At 36.6% G+C, this 18,108-nt stretch overlaps 1 protein-coding gene across 1 annotated transcript in view; it reads left to right on the top strand.

Moving 5' to 3' along the window:
* Positions 1 to 18,108, top strand: part of LOC124167752 (neuroendocrine convertase 2) — a 433,133-nt gene that overhangs the window by 252,673 nt on the left and 162,352 nt on the right. The window contains exons 3-4 of the mRNA XM_046545763.1: positions 8,963 to 9,097; positions 12,041 to 12,149. Coding sequence (XP_046401719.1) covers positions 8,963 to 9,097; positions 12,041 to 12,149 — 244 coding nt within the window. The remainder of the gene's footprint in view (positions 1 to 8,962; positions 9,098 to 12,040; positions 12,150 to 18,108) is intronic.

Raw genomic sequence — 18,108 nt, 5'->3', positions numbered from 1 at the left:
AGTAGTCGAAATTTTAATGGACAGATCGATTAATCGAAAAAATCGACGGTTCTTTCCTTGTACATAAAATGCAGTTTACATAAAACATTTTAATAATACTTTCGAAAGAGACAAAGACTGCGATACGCAATGCGAGGTGGGGTCTTCTTTTCCCACGCACTCAGCACGCATAAGTCCTGTTTAGCATAGGAAAAATGCCGGTCAAAATCGATTTTTCGAATAATCGATTTTTAATAGAAATGAAAAGCTCGAATTTTCAACAATAATCGAAATTCGAACCGAAATATTATTAATAGATATAATTAATCGAAATAACCGCCGGTTCTTTCCTGGTACATAAAAATGCAGTTTGTATAAAAACAAATACACAATACATTCAAAAGGGACAGAGACTGCGATATGCATGTGTGGAGAAATCGAGGCGATCTATTATTCCCATTTCGAGGGAGAGATTCCCTTCTGACCGTGGGGGAAACCATTTGCTCCGATGCCCTTCACTGGCCCCAATTAAAAAGATAATGGCAATGAGGGTTGGCGTATTATTGAACCATTCTGTGCAGTCGCGGCGCATGGCCGGAGATGTACAAACCTACCATGTTCACGCTGGGGAGAGTATCAGCTGAATGCAAAAAAGGTCTTTTTTACTCACGCACTCAGCACGCTAATGTCCAATGCAAAAGAGATATGGCAATTCCCTACAAATGTGTTCATCAAAGCACGACGTGTTCCGACGGTCAGGTCATTTTCAAATACACATATTGTACTTTAATAATAACCTAACGGTCGAAACGCGACGTGCTTTGTTAAATAAATTTGTGGACAATTGCCATCTCTCATGCTCATTAGTCAGAAAGTCATTCAAATCTACCTCGCCTGCCTCAATTTTTCGAGTAATCGATTTTTGATCGAAATGAGATGCTCGACTTTTCATTAATAATCGAAATCGAACCCAAATATTAATAGTAAATATAATTAATCGAAAATACCGACGGTTCTTTTCTTGTACTTAAAAATTCAGTTTGTATAAAACATGTTTATGATTATTTCAAAGAGACAATGACTACGATATGCAATACGAGGAAGTTCATCTTCTCCCACGTACTCAGCGTGATAGTGCCTAATGATGGTAAAATGTCGCACAAAATCGATTTTTCGAACAATCGATTTTTAATTGAAATGAAAAGCGAACTTTCACGATTATTGAACTTTGAAACGAAATATTAATAATGTATATAATTAATCGAAAAAAATCTAAGATTGTTTTCCAGTACATAAAAATGCAGTTTGTGTAAAAGCATGTTTATGATACATTCAAAACAAACTGAGACTGCGGTATACATTTGTGGAGAAATCGAAGGGTTCTATTATTCCCATTTCGAGGGAGGGATTTCCACCTGACCGTGGTGGATAGCATTTGGTCCGATGCCCATCGCTGGATCCCAAAAAAAAAAGACTAGTGGTAAGGGGAGGGGTATTATTGAACTTACCTGTGGAGCCGCGACGCGTGGCTGGAGATGTACAAACCTACCATGCCTATGTGGTGGAGATAATAAACTGAATTCAAGGAAGGTCTACTTTTCCCACGCACACAGCACGCATATTTACTGCATAGGGATGAAAAGATGCCGGTCAAAATCGATTTTTCTATAAATGAAAAGTTCGGCTTTTCAACAAAAATCAAATTTGAACCGAAAAATCGACTAATTAAAAAAATCGAAGGCTATTTTCTGTAAATGTAGTTTTTACAAAAACATCATTCTTATTCATTGGTGTAGAAAAAAGCCCAAATATCTATCTAATTAGCATACATACGTGAATTATTAGTAGTAGAAATTTACAAATGCACCCACATTAAAGTTTAGGGATCACCGCTTGGAACCTTCCTGCGGCTTCGCTAAATTGTTTCAGAAGATCAACCAATTACTATTCTTCCTTATTAATCGAAGGTGTGTTTTACAATTTTACCGGTCTTAGAAAAAAGTCCCAAACACGGAACGAATGAAGTTATCAACGGCCGGTAGCGACGCCACCGAGATCAAACGAAATAGTTGAGAACGGAGTCAAAAAATTAAGTTTAGATGGAAACTTAACGATCAATGATAGATCTCGATTTTCTCGATCTTTGCTGTTTAAAACTTGTTTTTTTTCTCAATTTTTCAAATATAATGAAAAGCTTAATATCTCTCCAAGCAGTAATAAAATTCTATTAACATTATATTATTTTCAATATCCAAATAAAACAACAGGATTTTGACGTAATACCCAATTTTATCTAACATAATTAAATGCAGTAAGCTATTAAATGCACCACTACCCAATTAAATTCCACGGTAGAACGTGGAACAAAAATAAAACAAAATCGTCGTTTTATATGAGCAAAAAAATGTATAGGCCAAAAGAGTATGCATCAATGAGTGAAGTCGTAATTCAGGCAATGTGTCACAAGTGAAAGGGTATCGCTGGGTTGTTCTGATAAAATTCGAGAACCCATAAATATAGAGAGTTACGTCAATGATATTTCCAGAAAATTGATAACGAAATAGACTACTGAATTTATCATTTCAATTAATAGCAAGTACATACATCACCTGATGGACCATCAACAGACATTTCGTCTACCCCGTCAAAAGTGAGATCGCCACTTCAATTTCACTAATTAAATATTTATGAAAAGCTTTTTTAAATGTGATGAAGTTAAAAGGTTTACTAAATGGTCACACCCCGCTTAAAAAGAACAAAATAAATTTTACGGTTGTGACTCGAACCGCAGCCAGAAGATTATAATGAAAAACTAATGCAGCTCTGCAGCCGAATGTGCAAAATTAGAGAACTTTATTGCCTGTCACGCCCCTGCGTGTATCTCCGTGCGTTTATAGCAGAGGTTATGATGACCTTGAAATGGTGATCATAACCTCATCCCTGAACATTTAAATGCCTCACGTTATTCGATGCCGTGAAATACTGACTGCCCTTCATTTGTTTTACGTCCAAATAATACGGTATATAGCTTTCGATCTTATTCATTGAAAGCAGTGTGGAAGCATATAAAAATGAAATGGCATTAAAATCAAACAAACTTTAAATCCATCGTCAAAATTCAATCCCGTAACCGCACGAAAGCAGTAAGTTTAATGCTCATCATAAAATTTTATGATTGATGAACATAATTTTATCATGAAACATTATAACTATCGACTACAAGTCACGTCCTTAGCACTAATTAACGCTTACATCGCAATAACACAAATACACACGATTTCAAACATAGCATAGCGAAATATTTCGGCAGAAAGTCAACCACAACTCCGCCAATATAATTGCAACGAAGTAAAATCGCAAAAGTCGCGAACAACATATAGCTACTACTAATCGCCTCCACATGTGATAAATAAAAATCTATTTAGAAACATTTTTGCAATAATTAATACCAATGAAAACTTGAAAATAAATTCATCTGAGGCAGAGATACCATTCATTTACCAAGTATTTTCATAATTATGGAACAATTTTGAAATTTACTGCACAGATAATAACACCCTGCAGGAAAAAAACTCTCCTAAGTTTTCCATACTGTGCAGCATGCTAGATTTACAGTTTTATAGAAATTTAAACCTTTCCAATTATAATGCATTCTCAGTTCATCACGACGGCTTCTATATCTTACTAGTATGGTACAACAAAACAAACTCAAATAAATAGGAAAACAATACCAAATGATCACACGAAAGTAGCATCAAATATTCTCCATAATCCACCTCTTTCCCAACCCTCACTTCTCCACATTTTACAGTGGCTGCGCAGTATGCATTTATTCTCCGCTGAGAAATAAGGGATCTTTATCCTATATGCCTCTCAGCGTAGCTACGGGCAATTCTCCTCTTTTCCGGAGGAACGTGACGGTACCCGGCCGACATTTTTTATACCTTTTCATGAACTCACGCTCTGGCGAGGCAGTTCTTGAGTTCACAGGGAAAACATTGTTCAAACTTCTCAAAACAGGCTTCGCTAAAGTCTCCCAAAGTCAGAATGTCTGCTCAGACTGTACAAAGACCGTGAGAAAAAAATTCTTTGTTCCTCAGAAAGCGTGACATTTAAAACTTATTGCGGAGGGAACAAGAGTCTAATAAGTAGCAGCGAACCATGCCCCGGAGCACAAAAAAAATAAAAACAATATTTTCTTCATAGTGTAGGTCTCTTTAAAAAATTGTCACCACTAGACATTAATTAGGCCTAAGATATCACGTAATTCCACTTCGTAGTAAGAATTTTATATTTGCTTCACTCGTTTTTCGGGCCAATAACTTCCCACCAGGTAAATATCCATTTTCATAATGTCTGCTGAAATTGTGAGGCTGTTTCTACATGAGACTATTGTTGAAGATCGTCGTTTCATTATAGATGAATATTATCATGGGTACCCTAGACATCTGTGATAATGTTACTCTGCAAATAAACTATGAACGGTTAAAATGAAAACTCATTTGGAGATTACTGAAATTTTCGCGGTCCATGTTGCCCAATTCGGTTTTAATTGTTTTTGGGGTAACTCGCGTCAAGATATAAAAATGGAGAACGTTTCCTCTCCTATGCAGGATACCTCATCAGGGCTAATAACGTTTCCACTCCTATGCCGGAGATCTCATCAGGGCTAATAATGAGGTCTCCGGCATAGGAGATGAACGTAATCCGCATCAAGATTTTAAAATGGCCAGCGTTACCTCTCCTCTGTCAGAGAACTCATAATTATTTCTGATGAGGTCTCCGGCATAGGAGTGAAAAGGTTGGCCATTACAAAATCGTTTGAGTCATTAATATTGAATCATGTGAAAATAGCTTAAGTCCTAATACATCACGCTCCCACTATGAAGTATCTTCGAGCACTTACCTACTCTACCAATTCTCATAAATAATCAATAGGGTGGGTAAATTTTTCTCGGGATTCCCACAGGGTTAATGTTTTTATAACGGCCAACGTTTCAAGTACCGTCTCGGCACTCATCATCAGGGCTGAATATTGACTTATTTAATGTTTGGTTGCTAAGTTTCATTATTGTAATAAGAAAAACCGGTAGCCAAAGCTTGCCTGCCGTACGTCTCCACTATTTCGGGTAAAATATCAAGGATACTCAGGAAACACAATATTGAAACTATCCACGTGCCTCCGGTCAAATTAAGGGAGCAGCTGGTTAAAGCGAAGGACCCAGTTGGTCTAAAGACTGCTGGCGTCTACCGTGTCCCGTGTGAGTGCGGAGGAGCTTACATTGGAGAAACTTGCCGCACCATTGAGACTAGGCTCAAGGAGCATAAGCGGCACTTAAGACTCGGGCAACTGGAGAAATCTGCCATTGCCGAACATTGTGTGAGCCAGGACCACATCATTAAATTTGAAGAAGCAAAAATAATTTGCGATGCTAAAGGTTTTTGGGATCGCCTCACGAAGGAAGCTATAGAAATTAAGCTGGAGAAAAATAACTTTATCAGAGACTCTGGGTATTCCATCAGTAATACTTGGAAACCCGTTTTGCAGAAGATTCTAGAAGTGAGGGAAAATTCGCGAATGCAAAAATCAAAAACTAACGCCACCTACAGTCACAGAGAAAGCCAATCTTGATGCAGTTGACCAAATTATTTCGAAATTACAGTTATATAACTTCATTTATATAAAAAGGCCACATAAGGAAATTAGACTATTTAATATAGGTGCGATAAAAGAATTGACATCGTATTTTATTTTATTATTATTATTATTTTTTTAATATATATTTTTATTTAACTAAATTTATTACAACAATGAGACTTAGCAACCAAACATTAAATAAATCAATAATCAGCCCTGATGATGAGTGCCGATACGGTACTTGAAACGTTGGCCGTTATAAAAGCATTAACCCGGTGGGAATCCCGAGAAAAGTTTACCCATATTATTCGCCGGGAAAGTATAAAATCATAATTCACTAATCAATAGGGTGTTTCCCTATTTGTTTATTGCCTAAATCGTACTCCTGAAGTACGTTTTTCATGCTTTTAGATTTTTAAATGACGATATCTATTTTTCGCGATTAAATGAAAAGTGAAAATTTTCAACCGCGCGAAAACGCGACGGCTAAGTAGGAATGATGGGAAAAGCCCAGTGTGACGTCTTTCTGGTTCCGGCTGCCGCTGTGTGAGGCCACCTTGGTGCGAGGCAATGAGCGCCGCTACGATGCAGGCTGCTAGAAGGTAGCAGAGTACCCTGCTATGAGGTAGCACTTCGCTTAAATAAGGATTATTAATACCCTATCAAACGAAGAAAACTTTCCGACCATAGGCAATTTTCACAGGTGATTATTAAGAGATGTTTCCCTGAGCTCTGTGCCACATGCATGCATTCGTAATCTCAGACGATGTAAAACTCTTATCTACTCGCGTAGAAACAAGGTCCCTGTGACGTCAGGTGGAGTGGCATCGCATGGGCGCCAATCTGGCCTTTTCCAAATGTGGTTAAATTGACCATTAACATTCGTCTAAACTGGGGTTTCTGAAACCAAATAATTTGTTTATTATGAATACACTAATTTTGGGTAACGAATCGAAATCAATGCATCGTTTTCTTTGATGAAGGAAACTACCCAATTATTTAAGCATAGGGTTGGAAAGTTAACACTTCTTCACATGGACTTGGGCTTAATGTCTGATAACAGCATGGTTTCCCCTCTAAAATCACCTTCCTACCTTGGAAAGAGGAAATGGAAAAGAATTAGAAAACATCCCTCGAATGTGACGTTCGACTCTGGCCCTTACAGGGCATAAATAAAGAAGTAGCCAAGTTCCTTCCCATTCATCATACCCTTCCTGCGACCCCTTGTCTTCAAGAGACAAACCGTCGAGATTATCTACTCCTGTATTCTCTTTAGTTCATTTCTCTAGTCTAAAACTGCTCGGGTTTATCTTATAATTCCTTTTAAATACTTCAATTATAAATACTGGACTTTCTATTTGACTGTATTTAAAGGGTGAGACAACAAAACTTACGTCCGGAATGTGTGTTAATTTCGAATTTGGTTTTTAAAAAGCATTCTCTGTCTATATTAATTCAAATTGGCTTCATAATAAGAATTTTATCAATAGGATTTTACAATATGGCTCTTTTTTCATTTATTAGCCCATTCTTTTTTCAAGGTTCTTTTATTTATGTGTGCGGGAGATATAATTCGTAATTTAATGGATTACTTCTCAGATTTCCTCCCATACGATATGACACGATATGTTAACGCATTCAAATAAAAAAAGTTCATCATATATTTTTTTCATACAACCTAATTACAATCCACATCGCAAGATGTTACGCAACGCATCTACTGCTCGCGTAAAACGTTCCCAATTTTCAGCATTCCCTTCCCGCCATCGGCATAGCCGCATCTTTGGGCGTCACGGCTATCACCTAATTCAAAAGGGATAAAAAAAAACTCCGCCTTTTGGGGTCAAACGAATTTACGTATGGCACCACACTCGTCGGAACGCGTCGCATAATGGGTACTATTACGGAAATGATCTTCAGCAAAGACCTCCCTTGATGCTGAGAAGGTGAGTAAAGAAAATTTAATAATTCAAAGCCGAAGAGCAAAAGTCGGTAAAATGTAAGGGTGGAAACATTTTAAAGCTGAATTCCGCTGTTTATCATGCATTCGCCAAAACCAAAATCCTACCCTTCCTCTTGTCACTCTTATCATAACAAAAAATATTATTACAAACTACTATTATAATCTGGAATTTCCCATTGTTAGGATGAGGGCCTAGAGATATTGCCTTAATTAGGTCCATATTACACTGCAAAATATTTTATAAAAATTCTTTGACAGGGTAAAAGGTCATCGTTTATGATATATTTCTTCCAAAAAACTTATTAGGTTGGCATTACCTTTTTATAAAAGAAGATAATACGACGTTTACGACGACGTTGTCTTTTAAAAATATTAGTGATAACAAAATGACATCACTTAGTGCCGTTGCACAAGTAAAGAATCCTTCGCCATCCATTTTAAATTGATGCTTAAATAATGAAATGTAGTTTCAATGTTCAACAATGAAAAAGTAACTCCTTTAACATAGATCTCGTACGTACTTTTGTAAATGTAAAACATCTTAAATATAAGATTAACTTTTCAAATTAATATAAGTAAAAGCAACATTATCTTTCACAAAAGACCTATTACAAAATATTTTACTGTGTAATACGGGCCTTAGAAACATATTGATTAAAGTAATTATTATGATAAACTTAAAAACCGGAATATCCTTCAGGGAGTGTCCATGAGAAATGGCGAAAAATATTATTTGAATACAAAATTTTGCTACATCAAATAACATATGTTTGTGCTACCAATAAGAATGGCATTATTGTACTTTTGTCAAAACCTGGAAATTAATTTTTTGCAAACGAGATTTTTTGAGGATTTTCTGGTTGTTACGCCGACGTGTCTAATCTCATCTTTCGAATGACTGCATCATATGCATTTACATCTTAATCGCACGTTGACAAAAATCATGCATTGTGTAATCTAAATAATTTTATGAAGAAAACACTGTTTTCTCCTGCCACTATGAATGCTCAAAATGTATAGAAAGTCAAACCTGATAACAAAAACTTTAAGGAACTCTTTAATTATAAGTTACTGAAATAATGTTAATATTTTAGCATTAATTACACGATGAAAACGAAATAATTTTGCTCACAGCGTGACCAATCTTAAAGTTAAATGTCTACTGATTTATCGGTACCGGCCAAACCATTTTAAGTCTGGCTTCTGCTTCTGGGTCTTCTATTAGTCGGCAAACCTTCGAGACTAGATTACAGAGTCCCGAGGCAATATCGATGCTAACTATTGAAAATCAACCTGCCTCTCCAGCACGATGAATGTATAACACTACCAAACTCCATTATCGCGGATAACTACACCTTCCATTCTTGTTTACTCACCCATAGGTCCAGGTAGCGGTTCAGCAGCCCGGCTTCAAGAGGGTCAAAAGGGGCTACAAGCCGCTCAGGGTGGAGAACTTGGTGAAATTGAGGCCGCATCGTGACCCCACGGACCCGTACTTTCCATTCCAATGGTATCTGGTGAGTACTAAAGGCAAAACACCATCATCACTCAGTTAGCTTAAACAAACGTAAAACAGTAGAGATGTCCTTATCAAATGGTTTGGGCACGAAAAAGTCGAAATGTGACCAAAACCCTTGCGAAAATATGCTCTGAAATTATTTACTAAGCAATTAAAAAATTATTGCAGCAAATAATCTCAATCAACCATTTAACAAACTTCTGGTGGTATAAAATCCAAAACATCGTCACTCAATTAGCTTTAAGGAATAGATTTTATTTTTATTTTATCAGACCACCGAAAACAGCGCTGTTTGGCTCTTATATCTTTATTTTATTTCTAACAATTAAACGTACACGAACATCCATGCCCTCGAAATGGGCAACTTACCCAGGTGGGACTAAGGCCCGCGACCTTTGGTACGGAAGGAGAGGACTTTACTCCATCGTCTCCGAAGGCGGAGATGTCCTTATCAATTGGTTTAAGCACGAACAAGCGGCTATGTGGCAATGATTCACGATCATTGGGTAAAAATGTTGCGCATCTTTTTAAAAGAAGTAAAAGAATTATTACAGCATGTCTCATCCATGCATTTCACAAACCTTTTAGGCACTATATTAGGGTAAACATATTAAAAACTTTTTCATAAAGAATCTATCACACCAAAGAATAGAATGGAAATGATATATTATCGGAGACTAATCACGTTAAATAATAAACTTATTAACGAAATAGTTAATCAGTCAGACGTGGAAAATCAAATGACCTTGAAAAAGGGAACGAATGACCTTGAATATAAAGAGAGAACATTCCAATTTAAAAATATACGACAGCATACAAATAATATTTGGCCAGTATCTATGCTCTTTGATATTATGTTTTGAAAAAAATGCAATTTATTGCTTTACAAGAAAAGAAATTTATATCCAATTTTTACGTTCTACCAAAGTCAATGATTAATTTTATTCGTAGGTATGAAAAAGAGAGATGAAAAATTACCGAGTGAATATCCTTTTGAAACTTGATTAAATTTATGACAGCTATAACATTTTCTTTCCATAATTACAAATTAAAGCGTGAAAACTGTTTCAGTAAATGTTTTCAAGGCACCGTTTGAGTCATCCGGGTAAAAAGTAACGCGAGAATTGAAAATACGTGTGTTTAACACACCTAATTAAAATAGATATTCTCTCCAATTAAGTGAAAATAAAACTCTATTCTAAATGTGAAAATATTGACGCTGCAATAGCTTCCCTCAAAATAACGGAATCGGATTCCCACAACATACATCATACGAGAGCGCATCATTTACCTAAATGAATAATCTACTTTTGTGCTAATACCTTGTTAATGAAATATCAATTCCAAAATTTCCGTCGACGCATTTCTCTATCAATTCATATTTAACCGAAAATCCAACACATCCCACGAATCCTATGCATAGACATCTTTTAACTGGACACATATAAACGAATGCTCGAACCACGTAACGAGACAAATACAGCAAATTTCAAGTTTAAAACTGGGACACAGAAATGCATACAGTTTTGTATGAAAGCAATATTTTTGTCTGTTTGTCAGTTTCTGATACGACAATTCAACAAAAAAATTGCATGCTATTGTTTTTATCTTCCTGTTTCTAGATTTCTCCACATGATATGTCTTTGCCACAGGTTTTAATTAGCTTTGGTAATATATGTTAAAATAATGGAGTTAACACAAGTGAAATAAGTTTACTCTAAGAGCTTAGTCCTGCTACAGCAATACGAGAGAAAAAGTAAATACATTTTATGATACAATTTGCCATGTAAACATAACAACAACAAAAAACTGGAGAAAAGATGGAATATTGAAAGTTGTTAGATTACAAATTCAACAATATATTAATGATATCTATTTATTTTCTGAATTAAATTAAAAAACCATTAAATTTAAGGATGGTGGCTTTCACACTGGTGTGAACCAATGAAGCTACCTAAAGCTCTCCGTTTTTTGTTTCTAAAGTTGTACATTTAAGGCATATGGAGTAAAAGTTTATCATTATTATTTTTTTCACTTAGGGGAAGGTAAAATCAAGATTATTCAGAACTCGCTAATATCTATTTTTATCCAAACATTGGCAGTAAGAGAAAGTAAAACGCAGCGCGGAATAAATCACTGCGGAACGAAAAGGCATGCAGTAAATCAAACAAAAGGAAGCATACCGGGAAATCCGGTGCTTCCTTCCTTGTTGATACGCAGGCTTTCCCTCCGAGCCATGAATTGGTTTTCTATTCTCATTTTGAATTGAGAACATTTGTTTTATCGTAACGGCTTCAAAACAGGTATATTTGATGCATTTGGGAAATATTTTCCATTTTCAAAACTCCATTCCATTCCATTTTAACTTAAAGCATTTCATGAAGTCGGCAAAAGCTAAATGAAATACCTTCGCTGCTGTACATAAAATGAGCGGAGGAAATAGGTTTTTAGGATGCACGAAAAAAGTAGAAAAAATATTCGATGCATGGAACCGTTTAGAGTATTCTAAAAAATTATCGGCTTGCAGTCGTGCACGATCAAACTAATAACTATTCACGGCCAATATGCATTGTTTTCTTTGGGTTAGCCACAGCAAAAAAAAAACTTTTCACTGCCAGAATGAACTACTATAAACTCAAAAAAAGATTTCAGCTAAAGAATAGCATAGCTATAATACAATGAACAGCTTTCTTTCATTTCTATATTTATTCCTGACCACATTTTGGAATGGTAAACTTTGAATAGTCGTATAACTTAAGATGACAGGAAAAATTAAGTTAACTCCACCGTTTTAACAATACATCCCTTTGGCTCGGACAGCCAAAGATCCGTGGTTCGATTCTAGGAACAGGGGAATTTATGTCAAGGCAATTCATTAATGAGAGAAAATATACTTTAGAGATATTTATTTATACACACTCCTGTTTCGATTTCTTTTCAGAAAAACACGGGTCAAAACGGTGGGAAGCCGAAACTCGACCTGAACGTGGAGGCAGCGTGGGCTCAAGGGGTGACAGGGAAGAATGTCACAACAGCTATAATGGATGATGGTGAGTACTAACAGATGCATGACGGGAGGAATTTGTAACAATCTGGAAGGGACTCAGCCAATTACTTGGCACACGTATGAATGAATCTTCACATTTTATCTTTCATGTCATTTTTTTAAATAACGGCATAATACTTCTCGACCTCTAATATAAATAGTACTTCATCTATCTCTATTTCAAGGTCTTGTAAATGAAAAAATACTTATCCACTACCTTAGTTTCGGAATTTAATTTATCCACAGCTTGGGCTAAAGAAAAAGAAGACATGAAATCAAGGCATACAGATTATACAAATTAGTGGTCACATACACAAGTGAAAACTCAAGTACCGATATCCCTATTATACCTTTAAAGTTTAAAAATGTCTATGGAAAAATAAAACATTATTTAAAGATAAGTCGAACGCGATTAATTGCTGTTGAAATGCTATTGTGAGTTACTGTAGCGGCGAGTTTTCAAATTATGCGGGCAAATTACAGGACAATGTAAACATAAACGATCAAACTTAAGTCACAAAATTCTCCACATGCATTGGCAATGCGGTCTAAATTAACAAAAAATTGTCAAAGTCAATGCTTACCACGTCTACCCCTAGAGAAATTACCTCTTCCACAATTGCACGGATCGTGCCAGAACGCGCTGCATTCATGGGCGTAGAGAATCAATGTATTCGATACCTCGCGTCGTAAGGATGAGCCTCCTTTAAGAACCTATGAAACATCCGTACTTGCATCTGCTGTAAAATTGGCAATGAGAACAAGAGCTCCATCGTGAACTTGAATATGTCCACAAGCGAGACATTGCAAAAATCATTGCTTACAATCGTACTTTATGTTGTCGTAGTACCTTTAACTTGAAGTTTAAAAAAAAAAAGTCCCTCGAATGATGACGGAAAAATCGATGTCATAAATGAGTTAATGCATTGCGTGCTCCGAACATTTTTAACCTCGGCCCTGATAATGAAAAACAAACCCTTGAAAAATTAAGAAAGTTTCCTTACCCCCGCGGGCCTTTAAGTTGGAGCTACTGAGATAAACAAACGCTATGTACTGAGCTTAATTAGAGACGATTATTCGGCTGAACCATAGGTAAAATATCATAGCATTCATAATAGGAGCTAAGGCTAAAATGTTAATATAAATATTGCCATAAGTAATGTCAAATCGATACTCGCAAATCGTGAGGATCGCACATAAGATGAATTGTATTTCAACGAAAATTGAGGGGGGATGTTCCAATTATTATGCAATTACTGTGATAAAATTACAATTACGAATAATTTATTGTTTATTTTAAGATAAAAAACTATGACTCTTCCAAAAAAAATATTCCAACAAAATCCTTTTTAAAAATCCTCAAATCAAATGCTCCAACGTGTTAAGCACGCGAAAACACCAGTTCCACGACTGGAGATTGGCTCTGCATATACATATAGAGAAGATAATCGCAGTTTACCGGTGAAAAGGAATTCAACTAAAGCGTAAAAATCAGTTTCAGTCCAGCTTGTTTTCCAACATTTTTATATTTTCTCGCAATGACTGCCACTTAAATAAGTAGGCCACGGCTACTTAAGCAAGATTTCCTATCCATTTATAAGCACAGTAGTACAAATGTTAAGACAGTTCCATTTATCAAGCATTAGCGCTTTTTAGTCATTTATTTCTACCTCTAAACTATTATATAAAACATTAATATTTGAATATCAGATTAATCCGACTGTTCCTACTTTAAAATTATTCACGATGCGTACCAACGCGTCATCAAAAGTGATGAATAAAATTCCCTCAAAATTAAGATCTCGACCTCATGGAAATTATGATCTCAGTAAATACAAATAACGTGAGATACTCTCACGCTCATGGTAAACTGAACTTATGTCCCTTTTCGCAGGGCGGTCCTACGGCGTAGCACGGTGGACTAAAAACAAAATAATCACAGCTCCCCGGAGATTTCTCCCTCTAGTGTCTACATGGAAACACGTGGAAAAGGAACGAATGACCTACTTTAGACCCTTTCCCGAGATCACGTGTTGTTCTGCATCCAACGCAACGCTGGAAAAAGGTTCTTTGGATGTCCGAAAATACGTGTATCTGGCTCGACATGATAGACAAAAAAAACTGTTCAAAAACAGTACAGAGTATATGAAAAGTTTTATTCAAATCTAACTTGATAACTAACAGATTAAATGGTCATTTTCTCTTTATTATAAATATGTCATGGAATCACTGTCTTAACAGCTAAACCTACACTCGCATTAATCATCACGACTCCGTCTCCCGGAGGTAAAATATATAGACGGCACTTTTTTTCGCTGCAACTTACAATTTGTGAAATTACGTCATGTTGAAAATAATTCTACTCTATTTTGGGTGGATTATAAGAACAACGCTGAGATGAACCGCGTATTTTTCATCACAATATAATGCGGCAAGATAGTCAATAAGTTCGGTGCTAAGCTCTAGAATTCATCAATAAATTCAGAATAAAATCGTAAGTACTGTTATTGCTCTCATGAGTTTTCTTTACACAAACTATTATAGCATATTAAATGGACTCGCTCAACGCTACTCATACAGCTCTTTAAAATGTACGGTATCCATGTGTAATAAAACCTTTGGAAAGTAAACACCTGAACTAAAATGTGTCTAAAATAAGTTCTTTTATGGGCGTTTCCGTAGATTTAATGCTACTCGATTTTCTAGACATTGAAATTTGAAAATTAATGTGGTAACGCTTATAAAGCAACAAACAAAACGCACTAAAATACTAATATTTAATGACTATGAAAATAATAAGGACATATGACAAAACCCCATCTTATTCGGTTCGGTCGGAGTTAAACATGGTTCACGAAAGATATTTTTCCAATCCAAAAGCCTCGTCATTGAAAAGTACGACGGTAAATATTTTTCCACCGATTGAAGCTTCCACAAAGCCTTTCTATCAAGTATTTTGCTCTTTTAGGACGAGAGCCTGTAGTAAATTCGTTTGCTGCGGACAAAGCCAAACAAACGTCAGCTTTTAACGTGTAAGTACGACCGAGGAAACAAGAACGATAAGAATCCACCCTTTGCTCGCACAATTGACTTTTTTTCTCACCATTACACTTGTTCCCCATATCCCCGACGGATTTGATTCTCAATTGGTTATGTCTTTTTTATCAACCGCATCGGCGAAGGCAAAAAAATAGAACTGGTAATGGAAAAGCACCCGCAAAAGCTAACGTTCAAGCTGCAAGTTGTAAGTCTTCAACGAGGCTCACATAATTGTACGTACGGTTATCCACTAGATGTTTTCCTCCACTTCTTACTCAACTGACGAAGTAATCCATTCATTTTGTTTTTTTAACGAGGAACGAATCAAAGGAAGCGGATCTTAAAATAGAAGGCTTTCAGAACTACGAAAGAAAATAAAACGTTAAAAAAAGGAGCGCCCTCTGCAATCATAATAATGATTCTTTTCGTTTTAGAATCCTTCCACTTTTTCTTCTAAATGCCACCCTACGTTACCTCAATTAAATCTCTATTCACACCAAACATAAAGTTGAACAAATCATAAGTATGCTGAAGAATGTAGAGAAGAAAATAGAGGACCAACCAATTTTTCAATTGAATTAAACCTAGATCAATACTACTTCTCAAATCGCAACGCTGCACCATCATAAATCTACAGCTGGTATCCCTCATAGAATTGCAACACATGAATTATTCGGTTTCTGACCAGATGTGAAAGTAGGCGAATGAAGGGAAAATTGCACCTCTTGAAATAAAGAGAAATCCCATTATTCCATTATTTGTACCTACATATACATAGAGGCTTTCGATCCCCTCAAGCAAATGAGGACTCACAAAAAAAAATATTTTCTTAACATTCAGACGCGTTTGCGAATACGATCCTATGGAGGTTGTTTTCTTTCAAAAAAAAAGGTGCTGATTCGAAAATTTACCAAACAGTACATAAATTCCTCTCGGTTTGCCATACTGAAAAATTTCGTAGCAATAACCATAATATATAAAAATAATAAATTCCACCTCTAATTTTAAAGGGATCATTCACATCTGGCATAGAGAATATGCCACCTTAAAACTTTAAAACTGGAATTTTCTATAATAAATCTGAAAAGCAGTTCATGATGCGCAAAATAAAAAACGCGAATGGTTTAGAGCTTAATACATACCTGTAATCAGCCTAGAGACAACGATAACTACTCGAGTACTTTCCGCAATTGCAATCACCCATGATAGTTCATTAGTATTTTATCCATACAAGGGCTCTACAAGATACAGTGCGAAACACCACCAGGGTGTGTGGCACGGGGCGATTCCACACCAGGCATGCAGCGCTAATGCTAGCATGCTAGCCTTAAACAGACACACAATCGCTTGCCGGACACAGGCCAAGCATTCATATACTAGTAATAACATTCTAAGTCTAAATGTCTCTTAATACAGTAAAACTCGTTTATAACGAGGTGACTTCCAGGTCCCTTGGACTTTCCGATAATCGCCAATTTTCATTTCCCCCCATGAAAGGTGTTTGGACGATATTACCAATATCTCCGATATTACGGACTATTCTTTGGTCCTTGGGGGAATTATTTCCTCTTTTATAAAGAAATTACGGCAATCATTGCTACTTAATCGTTCATTACCTTATCATCACTTGTTCCTATGTTTAGTTCTACTGATGATTTTAAAATCCCTTCCACTACCGCCGTTTGATGGAAAGGTTGGGACGATGATAAAATATTATGGAGCTGTTGCTTAAATTATGACGATATACGGAATAGTAGCCGGCACACCAGTGATGTATGGGTCAAAATCCGTAATCTATACATATACCGAAGTTAGTACACAGATGCATCTCATACTCCCAAACCCCGAAGCGCTACTTTCAGTAGCGTCCTCCGCTTCTATTGCGACGTTATATCATTACCGACTGTTACGTCACGTCACACAACTTCTGCGGCTGGACACCCAGGTGGCACACCTCTTGACACGCTCAAAGAGGAAACATTAAAATCCTATATGGTCATAGTTTTCAATATCCAAGTTTCCCAATTCTCTGGGTACTATCCTTTCGAGCAACGCCAGGTGGCCTGCTAGTCAGGGGCCCAGCTAGAAACTAAGTCTGGGGGGCATTTTAGGCACAACTAATACTGGGAGGTCTGGGGGGTATGGAATACCCGCCAGGATAAGCGGGAGATGTGGGGGCCCTCCCCAAGAAAATTTTTAACATAAATGGTTCAAAATGGTGAGTTTTACGGCTGTGTGAATAGTTCGATGGCTTGTTTGTGAGCCATCCGTCCCCCTAATTACAAAATTTGTCATATTAATACATTTTATTATAATAAAAAAAATTCTCTAAGCTCTGAGGAGTTTACCCCAAAAACCCCCCATCGCTGCGCCACTGCTGCTAGTTATAGATTTAATAAAATCTCGTTAATATAAAAATATAACGATGGTCCCATGAAATACATTTTAAGTGAGGTTTACTGCAATAAGAGCCAATTCTTGTATATCTGGAAACGTTTTTATCGATTCATAGGAAGCGGTATATAATGGGCTAAAATTGAGGATGGCAACGGGAAAATGTGGAACACTTGCCAGCCCTAAACGCCCCTCCCATCAACATTCTAGTACCCTTTCTAACCCTGACTCCCACTCCATTCCAGACTTATTTCCTCCTCCACCCATTCCTCTCTCGTAATTGTTGTCGTAAGCGTGGAATTTCTGACGCGTACAAAAACCCCGAGATCTCGTTTCTGGATCTGAGTGACGGGAATTTGGACGCGGGAAAACAATGGAGAAACGAGAAGCGAAGAGAGGATTTTTTTTCGAACCCCCTTGAGCGGACGCATTCACGGCTGCGCGCGAAGAGTTTTATTTATTTATTCCTTTTTTTTTAATAATAATAACGGAGGAAAGAGGAGTGACTTTCTAATTTCAGTGCAGCACAG

This window comes from Ischnura elegans, chromosome 11 (genome assembly GCF_921293095.1).
Source record: "Ischnura elegans chromosome 11, ioIscEleg1.1, whole genome shotgun sequence".
NCBI lineage: Eukaryota > Metazoa > Arthropoda > Insecta > Odonata > Coenagrionidae > Ischnura > Ischnura elegans.
The sequence above is the reverse complement of the archived record's forward strand: the minus strand, read 5'-3'. Positions and strand labels throughout refer to the sequence as shown.